Here is a 20,012-nt window from a genome sequence, read left to right on the forward strand (position 1 = left end):
AAGTGGGCACCACTACACATACCTCACATGTCTATAGTAAGGCTGAGAATAAACTCAGTACAAGCACCATGGGCTTAGTTCTGGGATAGTATCAGGACTATAGTTTGAATAAATGACAAGAATCAGAAGAAGATAGCTCTACAAGGGTTTTCATATGACCTGGAACTGGCCCAAGAGCTCAATAAACTTTATGTGCATGAATTCGGCAAGAAAACAACTGCTTTGAAGGATAATCTGCGTTATGTCAAATCCTGCAGCTAGAATGATATTAATAAAGTGTTATGAAACCAATCTGTCTTTCTGTGGTTTTAATCTTGACCAAGAGAGAAGTACAAAGGTTACTCTCAGTGTAGTTCTGTGGTTAAAGGTCACACACAGTCTATACATACAGTTCAGCAACACCCAGCCTGTAGCTCTTGTCTGTCTTATCTTCACTGGCTGCAGTCAGTAACATTTTCCTTATGTGGTATATATTTATTTGGAACCTACCAGAACAAAAACACGTTATCTGGCAAAGTGGGAACTGAATGTGCCTGAGTTTCTTTACATCTAATAGTTCCTATCACTTTGTACCCTGGTACAGATAGATAAGCAGGTTACTGAACACTGACACTGACTCACCCAAACATAAAATTTTCCATTACATTATATTGCCTGGATTGACTTCACCAGAGTCCAACCCTGTAACCAGATCTGGAGTTAGGGCACGCACACGTGGTGGCCAGGCCCTCACTCACAGGACCCTAATGGTATTTTAATGGGTCCAGCCTGAAAGAGCAACGTGGGCCCACCTTACTGTAGGCCCACCACCCACAGTAAGGACTATAGGGGGCCCGTGTAATGTGGATTGAATGGCAGTCGTGGGAGGGTACCTACCCAATAGCCAAATTCCTAGACAAGGAATTTGGCTATTGGGACATGGAATGTCCCTTTGCTAGAGGGAAGGAGGCTGAATTTGTGAATGTTGTGAGGTACCAGTTAGAGATAGTCTGGCTCACCTCCACGCACAGCTTGAGCTCTAGAACCCCACTACATAAAAGAGGTTGGACCCTCTTCCACTCTAGAGTTGCCTATGGTGAGAGGCATAAAAGCTGGGGTAAACTCCCCAGCTCAGCTGCGATGCTAGGGGGGGGCGCATGTGACGCCAGGAAACATGCTTTTTGGCTGTACTTGAATATGCGTGTATGCGCACTGCACAGAGCGGGAGGTTTGAAGTGTAGTGAACAAAGAGAGAGAAAGAGAGAGAGAGAGAGGTAATGTGAGAAACGAAAGTCGCTCAAAAGTTAAGACAAGGAAATATGATGAAGGTTATGCAGCGCTTGGCTTGGCTACTAGATATACTGTGCTGCGGGGGGTAGTTCTTCCTGGGGGGGGGGGGGGGGGGTGACAGAAAATAATTGAGAAGCACTGCCCTAGATGAACAGCCTTGTCTGTAATTGAATGTAAAATGTTTCAGTTTACCGTCATCTGAATAGTTAGACCAGCAGAAATCCATTTATCACCAATGAGGGAGATTTAGCTAAAAATAAAACAGTGTTAAAACATTTTTAAAAAGACGTTTTCCTCAACTCAGACTTTCTCATTGCTTCTTTATTGTCTGATAACTGTCTGCACTTCCTCGGTTAATGATTCACCTATTGCGTGTATGTCAGGGACAATATAAAGACATAAAACCTCAGAAGAGCCTCAGAAGACCACAAAACCATTAATGTAAGTACAATATACAAATATATTTGGGCCCAGTTTTTGCCTGTACTTGTTACATTTTGTCAAGTTGTCCTCATCCAAAGGAGGTGATTCAGTTGTTAGCAGTTCCTAACAGCTACAATTATGTAGCTATAATTATACAGATAAAATTTCTATATCTTCTACCAGCTGATTTCTCCGTTGATCTTTAAAGTTTTATGTTTCCTTTCATACAGGGTCAGACAGCAGAAGAGCCAGAGAAGTAAACTAACAAGCCAAGTTAGTCTAATTCCAAAAGGACGATGGAGGTGGCGGCACTCGGCCGGCCATTCAGCCTTGGAATGCTGTATGACTGCTGTAATGACTCACTTGTCCCTGGTAAGGATTTAAATGTAAAAGTTTTACAGATTTTTCCAAAAATCTTTTCCATTTCTTGCTGCAACCCAATGCAATTTCATTAGAGTAATACATTATACTATGATTACTTCATGTTGAACACAGTGTCAGTGTGTTGTATATTATGGGGGGAAAGGAAAATGAGTTCAGGGATGTATTAAGATGATAGTGGAGGCCTTCATGTGCTGTAGTATTACTAAATTCAATTTCAGGAGCAGCAGGTGGAAGCCTCAGTACGTGTGTATGAGTGTTAAATATTTTAAATAAATATATTATTTTTTCATTCTGCTCCAATAAAATAACAGTTCAGTATTCCCTGATCCCAAAAAGTTCAAGGATTCATAATGCTAATTTACTAGCACTAGAACCACATTGGTACTTTGTACATAAATGACAGCATTAAGCAATGAAACCTATTGATAGTTTTAAAAAGGGAAACCTTAGAGAGTCAAAGTTAAGTTGGGGAGAGGTTCACCAATCTGTGAAAAGCTGCATCTGGAAATTGTCAAAGAATTTCAGAATATTGTTTCCAAACATAAAATCTCAGAGAAGAATATACAGTCTGCTGTTAAAAGAAAAGGGATGCTACACTATGGTAAACGTTACAAACACTCTAATCTTAGTTTCTGAGATTATTTTGTAGCTTGGTGTGAGGATCTTAGCTGACACTTTCTCATGTCTGGTTGGATCTAGAAGTTCAACAGAATTTTCCTTCTTTAATTAAAGGAATGACTCTGTGGGACCGTGAAGACCTGATAAAACACGTAGCAGAAAGACCACAGAGCTACAATGATTTTGAAATAGTTGCCTCTGAATCAATTGAGGACAAATCTTCAGCTCTTAACGTTGAAGCATCACTTAAAGCAAGTTTCTTATCTGGACTGGTTGAAGTTGGAGGATCTGCTAAATATCTAAATGACAGCAAGATTTCCAGTAATCAGGCCAGAGTAACACTGAAGTACAAGGCTACTACAAAGGTCCAGGAGCTGTCAATGAATCATCTTGGACGAGGAAACGTGAAGCATCCCGATGTGTTTCATAAAGGATTAGCAACACATGTGGTCACAGCTGTTCTTTATGGAGCTCAAGCTTTCTTTGTCTTTGACCGTGAGGTTTCTGAAAACGAAAGTCAGCAAGACATTCAGGGCAACTTGAAAGCGATGATCAAGAAGATTCCCTGCTATCCAGTAGAGGGTGAAGATTCCCTGAAAATGGAAGACAAGGACACAGCAAATGTTGAGAAATTCTCCTGCAGATTCTTTGGAGACTTTTCCCTTCAGAAACCTCCTACATCCTATCAGGACGCTGTAGAAGTCTACCAAAGTCTTCCCAAACTACTGGGAGCTAATGGAGAAAACGCTGTACCAGTCAAGGTCTGGCTGCTGCCGCTGACAAGTTTAGATTCTACTGCTGCTAAACTTGTCCATCAGATCAGTATAGGTTTAGTTCAGGAAGCTCAGAGAGTCCTGGAGGACTTCAGTGATCTGGAAATGAGGTGCAATGATGCACTGAGAACAACAACTGCACAGCAGTTCCCACAGATTGGGAAAAAGATTCAAACCTTTAAAGACATGTGCTCTGAGTTCAAGATGGAATTCCAACGGACTTTGGCAAAGAAACTTCCATCAATCCGAGGAGGAGGAGAAGAGGAGGCTGTGCTGGCAGAGATCCTGAAGAAGAGACATTCTTCTCCTTTCAACAGTGAAAACCTGAACGAGTGGATGGACTGTAAAGACAGAGAAATCTACACCTTAATGTCTTTTACCAACATGATGAAAAACACCAAGATCGTCCCATCTCAGAATCATCTGCACAGAGAAATTCTCAGTACAGAACATGTTGTGTGTTTTATTTTCACCTCACTGGGAAGTCCTGAACCGTACCTCTCAGCTGTATCAGACTACTTAAGAGGAAAAACCGAACCAGACCACCCTCAAGATCCACATACTTGTGATGTAGAGAAGGAACAATGGTACGCCTCTAAAGAAGTAGCAGATAGAATGAGGCAGAAAGTAAAGCTATTCATTGATTTTGCAGAGGCCAACAAGGAGAACAAGAACATGAAGTTCCTGACAGTGGGTTTGAAGAATGAGACACAGAAAGGTTCAAACATCTGTCTTTATAAAGACGGATCTCCTGTCAATGAGAACTTTGAGCCTCCTTCAAAACCTGAAACTGTGACAGTCAGTGACATAAACCACAACAGTGTGACTCTGAAGATCTCTCCACCCAGATTCGGAGCAGAGAACATCTCCTCCTACTCTGTAGAACACTGTGTCAGTGGAGAGGATGGATGGCAGCAAAAGACAGAATCAAAATCTGAAGAAGTCACAGTGAGCGATCTGAGGCTGAACACAGAGTATAAGTTCAGATGCAGAGCAGAGACCTCAGCAGGTGTTGGACCAGCTAATGAAGTCAGCGGTTCCATTAAAACCTTACCATGCAGTCCTCCTGGAAAACCTCAAGTTAGATCAAACTCATGTGAGATCTCAGTTAGCTGGGAGAAACCTGCTGAGCTCGGACAAGACGTCCACATTCTGAGCTACATCGTGGAGTACGGGGTGAAAGAAGAAGATCTGCAATGGAAACAAATGATGTCAGGAGCTGAAGAGTTGATCATTTCAGGGCTTCAGTCAGAGACAGAGTATGTTGTCAGGGTCAGATGTGACTGTGGTGAAGCTGGAAGAAGCAAAGAAAGTGTCACTGTCAATATCGGTACCACACAACGTTCAGGTTTCCCTGATGAATTAAAATTCAGAGAGAAAGTGTCTGATGCTGTTAAAGATAAAAGCAAACTGCTGGAACCTCAGACAGGACCTCTTCCTGTTTATAAGATTAATTTGAAAGATGAACAGATCAGTGTATCTGGGTGCAGGCGTTTTAGTTTTGGTAAAGAGTCCAATAAACCGAATCGCACCATCATGGTTCTTGGAGAAACTGGTGCTGGGAAGTCAACTCTCATCAATGGGATGATCAATTATGTTCTAGGTGTCGAATGGAAGGATTCATATCGCTTCAAATTAGTTGATGAGGATCAGTTAAGATCACAAGTGGAAAACCAGACATCTAAAGTCACTGTGTATAAAATCAACCATCAGGAGGGATTTAAAGTAGATTACTCACTGACCATCGTTGACACTCCAGGGTTTGGAGATACAAGAGGCATAGACAGAGACAGGATGATCGTAGAACAGCTTCGTAATCTCTTCTCTTCTAACGATGGCGTCAGTGAAATTGATGCTGTGTGTTTTGTAATTCAGTCGTCTTTAGCTCGACTCACACCAACACAGAAATATGTGTTTGATTCAATTCTCTCCATCTTTGGTAAAGATGTGGCAGAAAACATCAGAGTTCTGGTGACTTTCGCAGATGGTCAACATCCTCCTGTTCTAGAGGCGATCAATGAGTCAGGTGTCCCATGTCCTAAAACAAAAGACGGTCTGCCAGTTCACTACAAATTCAATAACTCAGCTCTGTTTTGGGAAATGGGAACAAAAAGCATGAAGAGATTCTTTGATGCTCTGAATCTCATAAAAACCAAAAGCCTGAAACTGACAAACGAGGTTCTCAGAGAAAGACAACAGCTGGAGGTTTCAGTTGAGAATTTGCAGGAGCAGGTTAAAGTTGGGTTAGTGAAGCTTGAGGAGATAAAAGAGACACGAGAAATAGTTAAAGAACACGAAGCAGAGATCAGCAGAAATGAGAAGTTTGAGTTTGAAGTCACTGTCACAAAACCGGTTCAGGTGGATATTTCTGGTACTGAAAACTATATCACCAACTGTCAGAAGTGCAGTGTGACCTGTCACTATCCCTGTGGGATACCAAATGATGCTGATAAAAGAAACTGTCCTGTAATTGATAGAAATGGATACTGTACTCAGTGTCCAGGGAAATGTTATTGGAATGTACATTTTAGTCAGAAGTACAAATGGGAATATAAGGAAGTTAAAGAAAAGAGAACAGTGAAAGAGCTGAAAGAAAAATACCCAACAGCCAAAAAGGCAAATGCACCTGTTCAGGTGTTGATTGAAAAACTGGAGGATGAATATAAGAAGGTGCAGGATGAGGTGAAGAAACTGATAGAGAGGTCTATCAAGTGTCTAAACAGACTTAAAGAGATCGCTCTGAAGCCAAATCCTCTGTCCACTCCTGAGTACATCGATATGTTGATTGAGGGAGAGAAACAGGAGGCAAAGCCAGGCTGGAAGAAACGAGTTCAGTCTCTGATGGACATGAGAGAACAAGCAGAGTTCACGATTATTAGACCTTCTATAGGTGCAGGTGTTGCGGATTTTTTTTACAGAACCAAGAAGAAAATTCTGAAATATACTTTCAGTAAGACCTGAAAAGATTTCACCAAGCTAAAGAGGACGGCCAGTCTGACACAGAGATCAAAGAACTGACTGTCCCAATACTGTGAGACCAAGTAGAACATCTCCAGAATTCATATCAGTTTTCTTTAAAAAAAATCAGTTCAGTCCTGAACACAGTCTAGACTTTCTGTTCCAGCCCTGAATCCCTGCTCTACATCACCAACTGTCTGTTCTCAGTAAACAGCTTTTTACTGTTGTGACATTAGAAGAGGTTGAAGACGAGTCGTGGACTGCTGGGACCTGGGGGTCCAGAGTCCAGAGCACAGGTCCAAGAAGAGACGACTCAGATGTTTCTCTGTAGCTCTTTCCTGTTGAGATGAACGATCATACATATCTGATCGATCCTTTGAACAAACAGATTCATTTTTCCTATTGAACGGCTCAGATTGTGTCTGTTGACTGATTATTGATTATAGTTCTGATCTTTATTTGATTTTTTGGTTTTCTTCAGTTCACAGATTAAATATTATAAATCATTTAAATTCAGGTATTATAGCATGTTCCCATTTTTCATATTAAATAAAACATGTGTTCATTTATTAAGTAGAATTTGTCTTGAGTGTTTTCTTCTGTCACACCTGTAATAGAAATTGAATTTTACCTTTTTTATACATATTTTAAATGACTATACTATTATTCCCATTGCTCCCATCCTACCCTTTTTGTGTTTATACACTGTTTTATCATTTTTATCTACTACAAAGTTTAATTTTGTGAAGTTTTGGAAATGATAATTAAAGTTGAACAGTTTCATTGTCTCCTGTTACAGTAAATTAGATATTATCCTCCTGCTCACACTCATCTAATGATTCATAATAAATTAGTTTTCTCTTCCTGGACTTTCCTCTGCTGACAGGTTTGTTGTTACAGAAGATGACAGGTAGAATATTTGGTTAAAGATCAGAGCAGAGACAGTATTGAAAACATCAGAGCAAAAGACACAAAAAGAAGGTATGACTTGATGTTGCTTGTAAACTTGGCATTTATCACATATTGAGGAGACATCTGGATACATTTTGTGTAGATTCACTTAAAATAATGAAGTTTGTAATATTTTAAATTGAATTAAACAGTGTCTGGTGCTACTGGAGCTTATGTGTATATATGTTGAAGGAAGTCTGGTTTCTAATTCTAATTCTTCTCAGTCTGAGGTTATTTTGTTTTTTAAGCTATTACTCTATAGTCGATCTTGGTTCAGTCTTAATGCCTGTAGAGTGGTTTTGTACAAAATCTCTAATTGGACATGAAAAAAAAAACTGTGATATTTGCTCTTGAACTGTGTAAAAGTGTCAGAGGTGTAATCAGTGTTTCAATCTCCTTTACTGTACAGTACCTGCCTCCTTCACAGGTCTTGTCACTTATAGAAAGGATGAAACTTTCACTTTGTTAACTTTTACCTACTGTGTTTTTAAAGGGGAGTCTGGATCTCAATGAAACTTAACTTTAAAATTAAGGATTAAATTAAATTATATTTTAAATTTTAATTCAGTTTTATTTGTATAGTGCCAAATCACAGCAGACGTCTCAAGGAACTTTACAGTGTTTAAGGTTTAAGACCTAACAACAATCCCATTTGAGCAGGTTTTAGGCAACAGTAGAAAACTCCCTTTAGAGGAAGAAACCTCCAGCAGAACCAGGCTCATAGTGGGCGGCCATCTGCCTCGACTGGTTGGGGTGAGTGGAAAGAGGAGAGAGAAAAGAACAGCAGGCAATAAAGACAACAACAAGCAGCAGAACATTGGGCAGGTTGGTAGGACCAGTAACTGGATTCTGGAGATGTACAGCTCCAAGAAGGAGGAAACCTGCAGAGGAGAACAGAGAGAGGGAGACAGAGAGGAGGAAACACAACTACAGGAGAGAGAAGACACAAAGTTAATGACATGCAATGGTAGAATTAGAATGGATAGAGGAGAAAGGAGAGAGGAGAGGAGCTCAGTTTATCAGTAGAGGTCCCCCAGTAGACTAAGCTATAGCAGCATAACTAAGAGATGGTTCAGAGTCACCTGATCCATCTCTAACTATAAGCTTTATAAAAAAGGAAAGTTTTAAGTCTAGTCTTTAATGTAGAGAGGGTGTCTGCCTCCCGAACCTGAACTGGGAGCTGGTTCCACAGGAGAGGGGCTTGGTAGCTAAAGGCTCTGCCTCCCATTCTACATTTGGAAACTCTAGGAACCACAAGTAAACCTGCAGTCTGAGAACAGAGAGTTCTGCTTGGAAGATATGGAACTATGAGTTCTTTAAGATAAGAAGGAGCCTGATTATTAAGTGATTTATAAGTGAGGAGCAGCTACTGCTGCAGACTTTATTTACATAGATTTACATGGAGAAAACTGATTGAAAGTTGTTCTAAAAACTTCTTTAAGTCAGGTTTCTAATATGTTTATAGTATAATATATATTCTCACCCTGTTTCCAAAAAGGCTGGGAGCATGTGTAAAGCTTAAATCCTGTGTCAGAACAAAGTGAAATAATCAATTTAATCTACATTTGATTGTGAACAGAACAAAGACACATTGAAGACTGAAGCTGAGAAATTGTTTTGTTCTGTGAAATACCTGCTCACATTTTAGAAAAGTCAGGAAAGGAACAACAAAAGGGTAGAAAAGCTCAGCTACTTTTACATGAATGGATGTAGAACAAATGAGAAAAATGAGAAATGAATCAGTTGTGAGTATGTTACACCCTGAAAAGGGAGAAAATCAAGGAGGATGACGCATACAGACTTCACTCTGTGGCGTCTTTATCCAGAATCATTTCCCAAAACATAACGAACATAGAAGCAGCCATTTTCCACAATATGTGTCTACTGACATTCCATTCTACTTCAGAACACATCTGTCTTAGTTCCCCAAATTGTGTTCCTTATACACAGATTGTGCATACAGTTTCAAGAAAAGTATGTGAACCCTTTGGGATTATGTGGAGTTTTGTACAGCACAGTCTGCTGAAAATAATAGTACACAAACATTATATGTTTTCATGTTTTTATTAAATATAACATGTAAACATTCACAGTGCAGGGTGGAAAAAGTATGTGAACCTTTGGACTTAATAACTGGTTGACCCTTCTTTGGCAGCAATAACCTCAACCAAACGTTTCCTGTAGTTGCAGATCAGACCTGCACAACGATCTGGAGTAATTTTGGACCACTCCTCTTCACAAAACTGTTTGAGTGCAGCAATATTCTTGGGATGTCTGGTGTGAATCACTCTCTTAAAGATAAAGATAGATACTGGTGCCTATAGTCCGTTCTTTACAGTGTTTAATGAAGTTATTGCTATGGGATAAAAACTTTTCTTAAATCTGTCAGTTCTAGTTTTGATGGATCTGAACCTTCTCCCTGATGACAGCAGTTCAACGTGAGAGTGTCCAGGGTGTGTAGTGTCCCTGAGAATGGCTTGAGCTTTTTTGAGGCACCGGGAACTGTGAAGTTCTTCTAGAGGGAGGAGAGGGGAACCAGTGATCCTCTGTGCTGTTTTGATCACTCTCTGGAGAGCTTTCCTCTGAGCCACTGTACATCTGTTGAACCACACAGACACACAGTACGTGAGGATGCTCTCTCTGGGAGATGTTGTTCTTCCTAAGTACCCTTAGTAAGTGCAGTCTCTGCTGGGCCTTTCTTATCAGCTCAGAGGTGTGTTCTCCCCAGGTTAAATCCTCCTCTATGTGGACCCCCAAGAAGCTGAAGTCTGACACCCTCTTAACACCGTCCCCACTGATGTACAGTGGAGGGACCTCAGTTTTTGTCCTCCTGAAGTCTTGAGGTCATGCCACAGTATTTCAATCGGGTTGAGGTCAGGACTCTGACTGGGCCACTCCAGAAGGTGTATTTTGTTCTGTTGAAGCTATTCTTTTGTTGAATTACTTGTATGCTTTGGATCATTGTCCTGTTGCATCACCCATCCTCTGTGGAGCTTCAGTTGGGGACAGATGGTCTTACGTTTTCCTGGAAAATGTCTTGATAAACTCTGGAATTCATTTTTCCATCAATGACAACAATTCGTCCAGACTCGGAGGCAGCAAAGCAGCCCCAAACCATGACGCTCCCTCCACCATGTTTTACAGTGGGGAGGAGGATTTGATGTTGGTGTGCTGTGCCTTTTTTTCTCCACACATAGTGTTGTGTGTTTTTTCCAAACAACTAAATTTTGGTTTCATCTACCCACAGAATATTTTGCCAGTAGTGCTGTGGAACATCTAGGTGCTCTTTTGGAAACTTCAAACGTGCGTATTTTTTTTTTGGACAGCAATGGCTTCCTCTGTGGTGTCCTCCTAGATGTCTCAACAAAAAAAGTTAGCATGTGCCAGAGATTTCTGTAAGTCTTTAGCTGACACTCTAGGATTCTTCTTTACCTCGTTCAACATTCTGCGCTGTGCTCTTGCAGTCATCTTTACAGGAAGACCACGCCTAGGGAGAGTCGCAACAATGCTGCAACAGTAAACCCAAGACTGGTGTGTGTTTTTAAAGGGCAGGGCAGCTTTCAGCAACACATCCAATATCATCACACTGATTGGACTCAAGATTGGCTCACTCCTGGCTCCAATTAGCTCTTCGAGAAGTCATTAGCCTTCACTGTGAATGTTTACATGTTATGTTCAATAAAAACATGAAAACATATAATGTTTGTGTAATATTATTTTCAGCAGACTGTGTTTTTGTATTGTTGTGAGTTAGAAGAAGATCAGGTTCACATACTTTTTCTTTCAACTGTATGATCAGTCCAGTGACTCATTATCCTTTTTTACAGTAGCAACCATAAAAGAAATACACAGAATACCATGTTAATTAACGTCTACATTATCCTGTTAAATTTCCCTTTATCCTGGCAGATCTAACTGCTAAATTACTTTTAAACAACATTTTTCTTGACCACTGTCAGAATACATATAGTAACAGTAACATTAATATGTTTTAATAAACACACGTGTAGAGCTAACCATGCACATTGACACCGACTATAACCTGGGTGATAACATCTCTGTACACTCTGATTTACGTCTGTAATAACTTACATTAAATCCAAACATGCAATAAACTCCATTTCTTATACTTTCTATCCATGTAGACGTTCTTCATGTGTTATCCATAACATTTCACATTTACATTTATCAACACATTACTCATACAACACACAGTTTCACTCGTTATTACAATGAACGTACACTGTACCTGCTAGCTTAATGCTACTTCCATCACTGCATAAACAAACTATATCGTGCACACGGTTATTAGAACAGTTACTAACATTAGAAAACAAACTTAAATCAACATTTCCTGCTTATTGTTAATATATACAAAACTTAGAAAGGTTTTAAATACCTGAAAAGGGAGAAAATCACTAAAGATGTCGGACACAGACTTCACTCTGTGGCGTCTTTATGAAGAATGAAGCTACCGCGGTGAGAACTCTGCTACTGGACATTAACAGACACAACTAATTCATTACAGGGTGAACTTTACTGAACACATTCAGAGAATTCCCTGTTTTATCACAGACTATATTACTGTCTTCTACATAACAAACTGTAATTCTGTCTGGAACATTAACACTAATCTTAACATATTTCTATTATTTTAAAAGAAGACAAACTCCATAAATAAACTCTGCATCCTCTTCATTATCATCTCAATTCAAACTTATTCAAATTTTAACAATAACTTTTAGGCTTCATCATATATTACCTCTATAATAATTTCCATCTACAACAAGTACCTACATTGTGACTGGACTCTAAGTCTGTAGCCCTGATAGCAACCAGTTTACTGACATTTCAGGGGTGTTTTCACCCCCGTTCCTCTGCTGACGCCTAAGCTCCAGCCTCCGCTACAGAACCAGCTCCAAACCTTGCTATCTTCCCAGTTCCAACCATCGCAGCTGCTCCAGACCCAATTTCTGCTGCTGCAACTCCACATTCAGTTCCTGCCTTTGCTGCTGAACCATCCCCTGTTCCGGGGTCACTCCAGTTCTGGTCCCCACTCCTGCTCCAGCTCTGATTCATGCTGCTACTCTTGTTCCAGATCCACCTGCACCTGTATGAACTCCTGACAAGTATGTGAACTGAAAGCCATTCTAGAGACTACATGACTGATCTGTCTGGTTTTCCCAGCTGCATATCTGTACTGTACCATCTCCGGACAGCTCACACCTGTGCTTCTTTTCTTTGGGAATCAGGTGGAATTTATTCCTCAGAGCGAATCTATAAACAGAAACCACAGGATAGCCCCAGTGGACCAAACACCTTGGCACAGTAAGTACAATCCTGCTGTTTAGCTTCAGGGTTTCCTGTGTTTATATTTATTTCAGATCAGCAGGTTACAGGGTCCTGATCCTCAAACTAATTCAGGGTAACACAGCTTTAGCCAGTAAAATAATTCAGCTGACATGGTTCATTGTATTGTTGGATTTGTTTGTCTTGTTTATATTAATGATCAAAAGTAAAACTATGGAGGTTAGCACGAATCAAATATTCCCATGGATTCAGTGAAGAGACAACTCAAGTCTGGTACTTTTAGTTATTTGTTTGTGTTGGGTCAAATCAAAGTGTCTGATTGACAGTGGCTGGTTAGTGTAGTGGTAAGATCATCTTCTTCCATGTGGGAGCCTGTCCCAGCTGTGGCCTACTTCCATTTGGGGTCCTTAGGCAAGACGCTTAACATGCCTACCCTTGTAACTCACTTTGGATAAAAGCGTCTGCTAAATGACTGAATGTAATGAATTAGCTGTTAGCACTTCCTGCAGTGGACCTGTGGAGGTACAGACACTTATCAATGTAATACTCTGATACAGAGGAAGAAACTAGTTCTACAGTTATAAGATCAAGAGCAGTTTCTTCAGTTTCTCTAAACGTGCAAATCACAGAGTGAAATTGTTCAGTCACTGATGTGACTCACAAATGAAGAACTTACTTTGACACACCTCACCGCTTTTGTTGTACTTATTTTCTTGACTATCCTGTTTTATGTGTTAGATAATGGGTTCTGTGATGATGAACAGTGAGTCGACCTATTGATGGTTTACGTTTCTATGTTTTCATGTTAAGCTGTTAAATCCTAATATATCAACTTTTCTTCTTTTGAAGAATCATGTAAAATAACTTTAAGTCATGAACCTTCGAAGGTCTGGATCCTGTTTGTTTCTGTGAAGTATCAGAGAAATGAGAAGAGAGATTTTTAAAGTAAATTACACTTCAGCAGGTTTAAGTGTTCATTTGAGTTAAAGTTTGGTGATTAATCAGTTTAAACCTTCCACATTTCACTCTGATGAAGTCCTGGGCTGAGTTAACAGTGTTTTGGGTCAGTAAGAGTGTGACTACTACCGCTGTGGCTGGCACACAGATAAATAGGTTAAACAGGATTCAGAGATGTAAACTAACATTTTCTTCACTTCAGACTTGGTGATGGACTCGGATTCCAGTGAGACAATGGAAGTGGCAGCACTCGGACGGCCGTTTGGCCCCGGGATGTTGTACGACTGCCGTAAAGACTTACTCATTCCTGGTAAGGAATCGCATGTGAAGGCACCTGATGCATCACGACCACATTTTCAGTTATGACACCATATTCAAGCTAACCCGTTCCATTAGCTTCAGTAACATTTAGCTTTCAAGACCTTTTTCTGTAGACAGTGAGCAGTTTGATTTTGTTCTTCTTTCTACTAATGTAAGAATCTGAATTACTATTCGAGGTAACAGCAGCCCCATTACACATTAGATGTTGACGATGACTTCTACTAAACATTTGGTAACTTTTGAACAAAACTTAATTTTTCCTTCTTTAATTACAGGAATGACTCTGTGGGACCGTGAAGACCTGATAAAACACGTAGCAGAAAGACCACAGAACTACAGTGAGGACAAATTTTCAGCACTAAATGTTGAAGCATCACTTAAAGCAAGTTTCTTATCTGGACTGGTTAAAGTTGATGGATCTGGCAAATACCTGAAAGATGGTAAAACCTCTAGAAATCAGGCCAGAGTAACACTGAATTACAAGGCTACTACAAAGGTCCAGGAGCTGTCGATGAATCATCTTGGAGGAGGAAACGTGAAGCATCCCTATGTGTTTGATAAAGGATTAGCAACACATGTGGTCACAGCTGTTCTTTACGGAGCTCAAGCTTTCTTTGTCTTTGACCGTGAGGTTTCTGAAAACGAAAGTCATCAAGACATTCAGGGCAACTTAAAGGCGATGATCAAGAAGATTCCCTGCTATCCAGTAGAGGGTGAAGGTTCCCTGAAAATGGAAGACAAGGACACAGCAAATGTTGAGAAATTCTCCTGCAGATTCTTTGGAGACTTTTCCCTTCAGAAACCTCCTACATCCTATCAGGACGCTGTAGAAGTCTACCAAAGTCTGCCCAAACTACTGGGAGCTAATGGAGAAAACGCTGTACCAGTGAAGGTCTGGCTGCTGCCGCTGACAAGTTTAGATTCTACTGCTGCTGAACTTGTCCATCAGATCAGTATAGGTTTAGTTCAGGAAGCTCAGAGAGTCCTGGAGGACTTCAGTGATCTGGAAATGAGGTGCAATGATGCACTGAGAACAACAACTGCACAGCAGTTCCCACAGATTGGGAAAAAGAGAAAGGAATTTGGCAAAGAAACTTCCATCAATCCGAGGAGGAGGAGAAGAGGAGGCTGTGCTGGCAGAGATCCTGAAGAAGAGACATTCTTCTCCTTTCAACAGTGAAAACCTGAACGAGTGGATGGACTGTAAAGACAGAGAAATCTACACTGTAAAATCATACACCAACATGATGAAAAACACCAAGATCGTCCCATCTCAGAATCATCTGCACAGAGAAATTCTCAGTGCAGAACATGTTGTGTGTTATATTTTCACCTCACTGGGAAGTCCTGAACCGTACCTCTCAGCTGTATCAGACTACTTAAGAGGAAAAACCGAACCAGACCACCCTCAAGATCCACATACTCGTGATGTAGAGAAGGAACAATGGTATCTTTCGAACGAAGCAGCAAATGAACTGAGGAAAAAAGCAAAGCTCTTCATTGATTTTGCAGAGGCCAACAAGGAGAACAAGAACATGAAGTTCCTGACAGTGGGTTTGAAGAATGAGACACAGAAAGGTTCAAACATCTGTCTTTATAAAGACGGATTTCCTGTCAATGAGAACTTTGAGCCTCATTCAAAGCCTGAAGCTGTGACAGTCAGTGACATAAACCACAACAGTGTGACTCTGAAGATCTCTCCACCCAGATTCGGAGCAGAGAACATCACCTCCTACTCTGTAGAACACTGTGTCAGTGGAGAGGAGGGATGGCAGAAAAAGACAGCATCAAAATCTGAAGACGTCACAGTGAACAATCTGAGGCTGAACACAGAGTATAAGTTCAGATGCAGAGCAGAGACCTCAGCAGGTGTTGGACCAGCTAATGAAGTCAGCGGTTCCATTAAAACCTTACCATGCAGTCCTCCTGGAAAACCTCAAGTTAGATCAAACTCATGTGAGATCTCAGTTAGCTGGGAGAAACCTGCTGAGCTCGGACAAGACGTCCACATTCTGAGCTACATCGTGGAGTACGGGGTGAAAGAAGAAGATCTGCAATGGAAACAAACGATGTCAGGAGCTGGAAAAGCCGTTATTTCAGGGCTTCAGTCAGAGACGGAATATGTTGTCAGGGTCAGATGTGACTGTGGTGAAGCTGGAATAAGCAAAGAAAGTGTCACTGTCAATGTCTGCACAACTAAATGTTCACGACCTGCAGAAGTTCTCAGACGTAGAAGTGAAAGGATAAATTCTGAATCCCCCTCAGTTTACAAACTGCGTCTTCAAGAAGAAGCTGTGGACGTCGATGGATGTCGGAGGTTTAACTTTGGTAAAGAAAGTGAGAGACGGAATCGAACAATAATTCTTCTTGGAGCGACTGGATCAGGAAAGTCGACTCTGATCAATGGAATCATTAACTACACTGTTAGTGTCGAGTGGAAGGACGATTTCAGGTTCAAGTTAGTTAATGAGGATCAGTTAAGATCACAAACTGAAAACCAGACGTCTGAAGTGACTGTGTATAAAATCAACCATCAGGAGGGATTTAAAGTAGATTACTCACTGACCATCGTTGACACTCCAGGGTTTGGAGATACAAGAGGCATAGACAGAGACAGGATGATCGTAGAACAGCTTCGTGATCTCTTCTCTTCTAACGATGGCGTCAGTGAAATTGATGCTGTGTGTTTTGTAGTTCAGTCGTCTTTAGCTCGACTCACACCAACACAGAAATATGTGTTTGATTCAATTCTCTCCATCTTTGGTAAAGATGTGGCAGAAAACATCAGAGTTCTGGTGACTTTCGCAGATGGTCAACATCCTCCTGTTCTAGAGGCGATCAATGTTTCAGGTGTCCCATGTCCTAAAACAGAACACGGTCTGCCAGCTCACTACAAATTCAATAACTCAGCTCTGTTTACCGACAACAAATCTGCAGCAGACAGCTCAGATGGTGATGATGACTCAGATGAAGATGTGAGTTTGGATCATTTGTTTTGGGAAATAGGAAAAAAACACATGAAGAAGTTCTTTTTTGCTGCTCTGAATCTCATGGACAGTAAAGACTTGACACTGACAAAGGAAGTCCTCAGAGACAGACAGCAGCTCGAGGAGACAGTGGAGAGTTTGCAGAAGCAGATTAAAGACGGTTTAGCTAAGCTTGGGGAGATAAAAGAGACAACAGATAAAATGATAGAACATAAAGCAGAGATAACAACTGAGAATTTCGAGTTTGACATTAGTGTAAAAAAGCCTGTTCGAGTTCCTGTTCCTCATGTTGAAGACCTCTTCACCAACTGTCAGCAGTGTCATGTGACGTGTCACTATCTTCATGGTGATGGTGGTAAAAACTGTGTTACAGCAGACAGTGATGGGTCCTGTACCGTGTGCTCAGGCAAATGTTCCTGGAGCGTACATTTCATTCAGAAGTACCGGTGGGAATATCAGGAGGTTCAAGAGAAACAGGCGGTGAAAAAGCTCTATCAGGTTCTGCTCGATACACTGAGGGTTGAACATAATCGTGTGCAGGTTGAGGTGACGAGACAGATTGAGAGCTCTGCTGAGAACCTGAACAGACTGAAAGACATAGACCTGAGGCCAGATCCTCTCTCCTCTCATGATTATATTGACCTGCTTATGAAGGGAGAGAAATCTGAGTCCAAGCCAGGATGGACTCTCCGAACGTCCTACCTGATGGAACTACTCCCATCTCACGCTGTTCGTTTGCATTTTGTTTAAAGTGAGCTGCATTGAATTAGTTTCTATGATCAGATCAGTTTAAAGTTTAGTTTGTTTAAATATTTGGTGAAGGAAAAAGAAGAAGAACGCAGAATACACAGTTTGTCCAGTTATGTGAATAGACTCTGCTAAAAATGAAGAGAACACATATGAAATCTACATAAATCTAAAATGTACTAATTTACAGTGTTTAATTTCTTAATTTCAGTTTTAAGTTCAGCGGTCAGCAGAAATCATCAATCCATGAAGAGCTATGTGTAGAATCAAAGTGAACAATTCAAATCACGGCTCATACGAGCTGTTTGAATTTCATCACATCAGTTCTTAAGGGGCTCAGAAGTGTTTGTGGCCATGCTCCTGATGACTCGCGTGATGGGAGGGATCTCCTCTCACAGGTGGATCAGAGCTCCTGGACAGTCTGTGGTGGTACTTGGTGGCGCAGGATGCATCAATGCATAGTGTCCCACAGGGGAACATGAGGGCCAGTCAGTGGCATCAGTACCTTCAACATCCCAGAACTGCCTACACACTTGGCTACATGGGGCTGGGCATCATCCTGCACCAGGAGAAACCCAAGGCCCACAGCACCAAAATAGGGTCTGCTGACCTCTCTGAGAGTTAAATCCTGGTACTTCACAGCACTCGGGGTATTATAGGCTATGAGAAGGAGGTCTGTGAAGCCCTCCAAGGAAACAGTATGTCTCCCCAGACCATCACCGTCCCACCACCCTCTTGGTCATACTTGATGATCTCCAGACTTTTCACATCTTTACTCAGGGTGAACTTGCTCTCAGTTGTAAGAAAACACTGTGCGGCTACTGTACCTTCCAATTCTGGTGTTCTCTGGTCAGTTGAGTTCCACCATGTTGGACTGTGAGCACATTTTGTACTAGAGGATGTCGGGCTCGTGTGTCACTCTAATAGAAGCTGTTTCTGACAGTGTGGTCAGAACACGGACTCGTTGGTCTTTATGTAGGACTCTCACTCTGATACTGGTCATGTATAATCTGGGGGTTGTCTTGCTTTTGGTGCTCCACTGTCGTCACTTTCATTTGCACCAAAGCAGGTGATTCACAATCAGCCGTGTTTCCTAACTTAGCAGACTTGGTGTTAATTTGTGATGATCCTGTGACACCCTGCACCCAGTTTACATTGTTCCAATATTAATATGATGAATCCAGGAAATCATTAAGATAAATCATAAATACATTTTAGTCAGCATCAGCTCTTCTTGTCTGTTGTCTCTCTGTCTTCTTTGTGTTCTGCAGCTGACTTTTGTCCTCCTGGACTTTGTGTTTTTAAAATTTATCACTGAGTGTAATTAGTTCTTATTGTCTGTTGAAGAAGATGCTGCTGCTGGAATCGTTTCCACTTTTACAACCTTTCTGTGACTGTGTAGTCACTTTTCATTCAAATCGACTGTAAAACATTAGAACTTGTCTATAAGTTGACAGACTGGAGTAGTCCCCCGTGTGGTCCAGAGGAGGGCGCTCTGAGCCCTAGAACTGGAGGACAGTGATAACAACAGCTGTTCTGATCAGAGGATCATCACACCTAAACATCAGGTGTAAGGATAAAATGTACAATGACCCACAAACACAGGTCTGAGTGGATGTTGTGGATTCACCTGCTGCAGGTAAACGTGAACGCCTCTTCACTCTTCATCTTCATTTCTACTGTGCTATAACAACACAGCACATTATCCACCAGAACCAGACTCAGCCCGTCCTCGTCCTCACTGCCACCTTCTTCAGGTACAAAGGTGTCATGGCTTCACTTGTTGTTTTCATCTGTAACCAATCACTACGGGGAAGCAGCTCCACGGAGCCACAAGCTCCAGACTAATGAAAATGTTCCTTCTGGATCTTTTTAGTAGATATTTGATTTGCTGCAGGGTTCTGATCACATAGACACAGAGGACTCTGTGGAGATTCTCAGTCATCAGTCACTGAAGACCTTTAACCTCTTCCCATCTAGAGCTGAAGACGCCTTTAAACCAGAGGTGAAACGCTGTAGGAGCCTCCAGCAGGTCCCACTGCCACCTTCAGGATTACTGTAGCTGGTGCTTCTACCGCCACCATGTGGTCAGAGAACGTAGCTGCTGTTTGTGGTTCTGTGAGAACTAGTTCTTGAAGAAAAGGTTGTTCTCTTTAAGATTTAGCCAAGATATTAGAGATTTCTTTAAAAGGTGTAACGAGTGCTCTCCAGAGACATGCTGCAAGTGGATCTTGTCCTCTGGAGGGTTGTGGGACTGCTGGAGCTGATCTCAGCTGATGAGTCCAGGTCAGTTTCATACTGAATCATCTCATGT

At 41.2% G+C, this 20,012-nt stretch overlaps 2 protein-coding genes across 3 annotated transcripts in view; both read left to right on the plus strand.

Annotated features, from left to right (window-relative positions):
* The window catches only part of LOC113171686, a 76,329-nt gene that overhangs the window by 9,229 nt on the left and 47,088 nt on the right, over positions 1-20,012 (plus strand). The window lies entirely within an intron of this gene.
* Positions 1,563-18,323, plus strand: LOC113171869. Its single transcript, XM_026374608.1, has 4 exons — positions 1,563-2,064; positions 2,809-4,793; positions 16,151-17,684; positions 18,097-18,323. The coding sequence occupies exons 1-4, from the start codon at positions 1,989-1,991 to the stop codon at positions 18,321-18,323; spliced, it is 3,822 nt and encodes a 1,273-aa protein (XP_026230393.1). The 5' UTR covers positions 1,563-1,988.

Source organism: Anabas testudineus, chromosome 17 (assembly GCF_900324465.2).
Source record: "Anabas testudineus chromosome 17, fAnaTes1.2, whole genome shotgun sequence".
Taxonomy (NCBI): domain Eukaryota; kingdom Metazoa; phylum Chordata; class Actinopteri; order Anabantiformes; family Anabantidae; genus Anabas; species Anabas testudineus.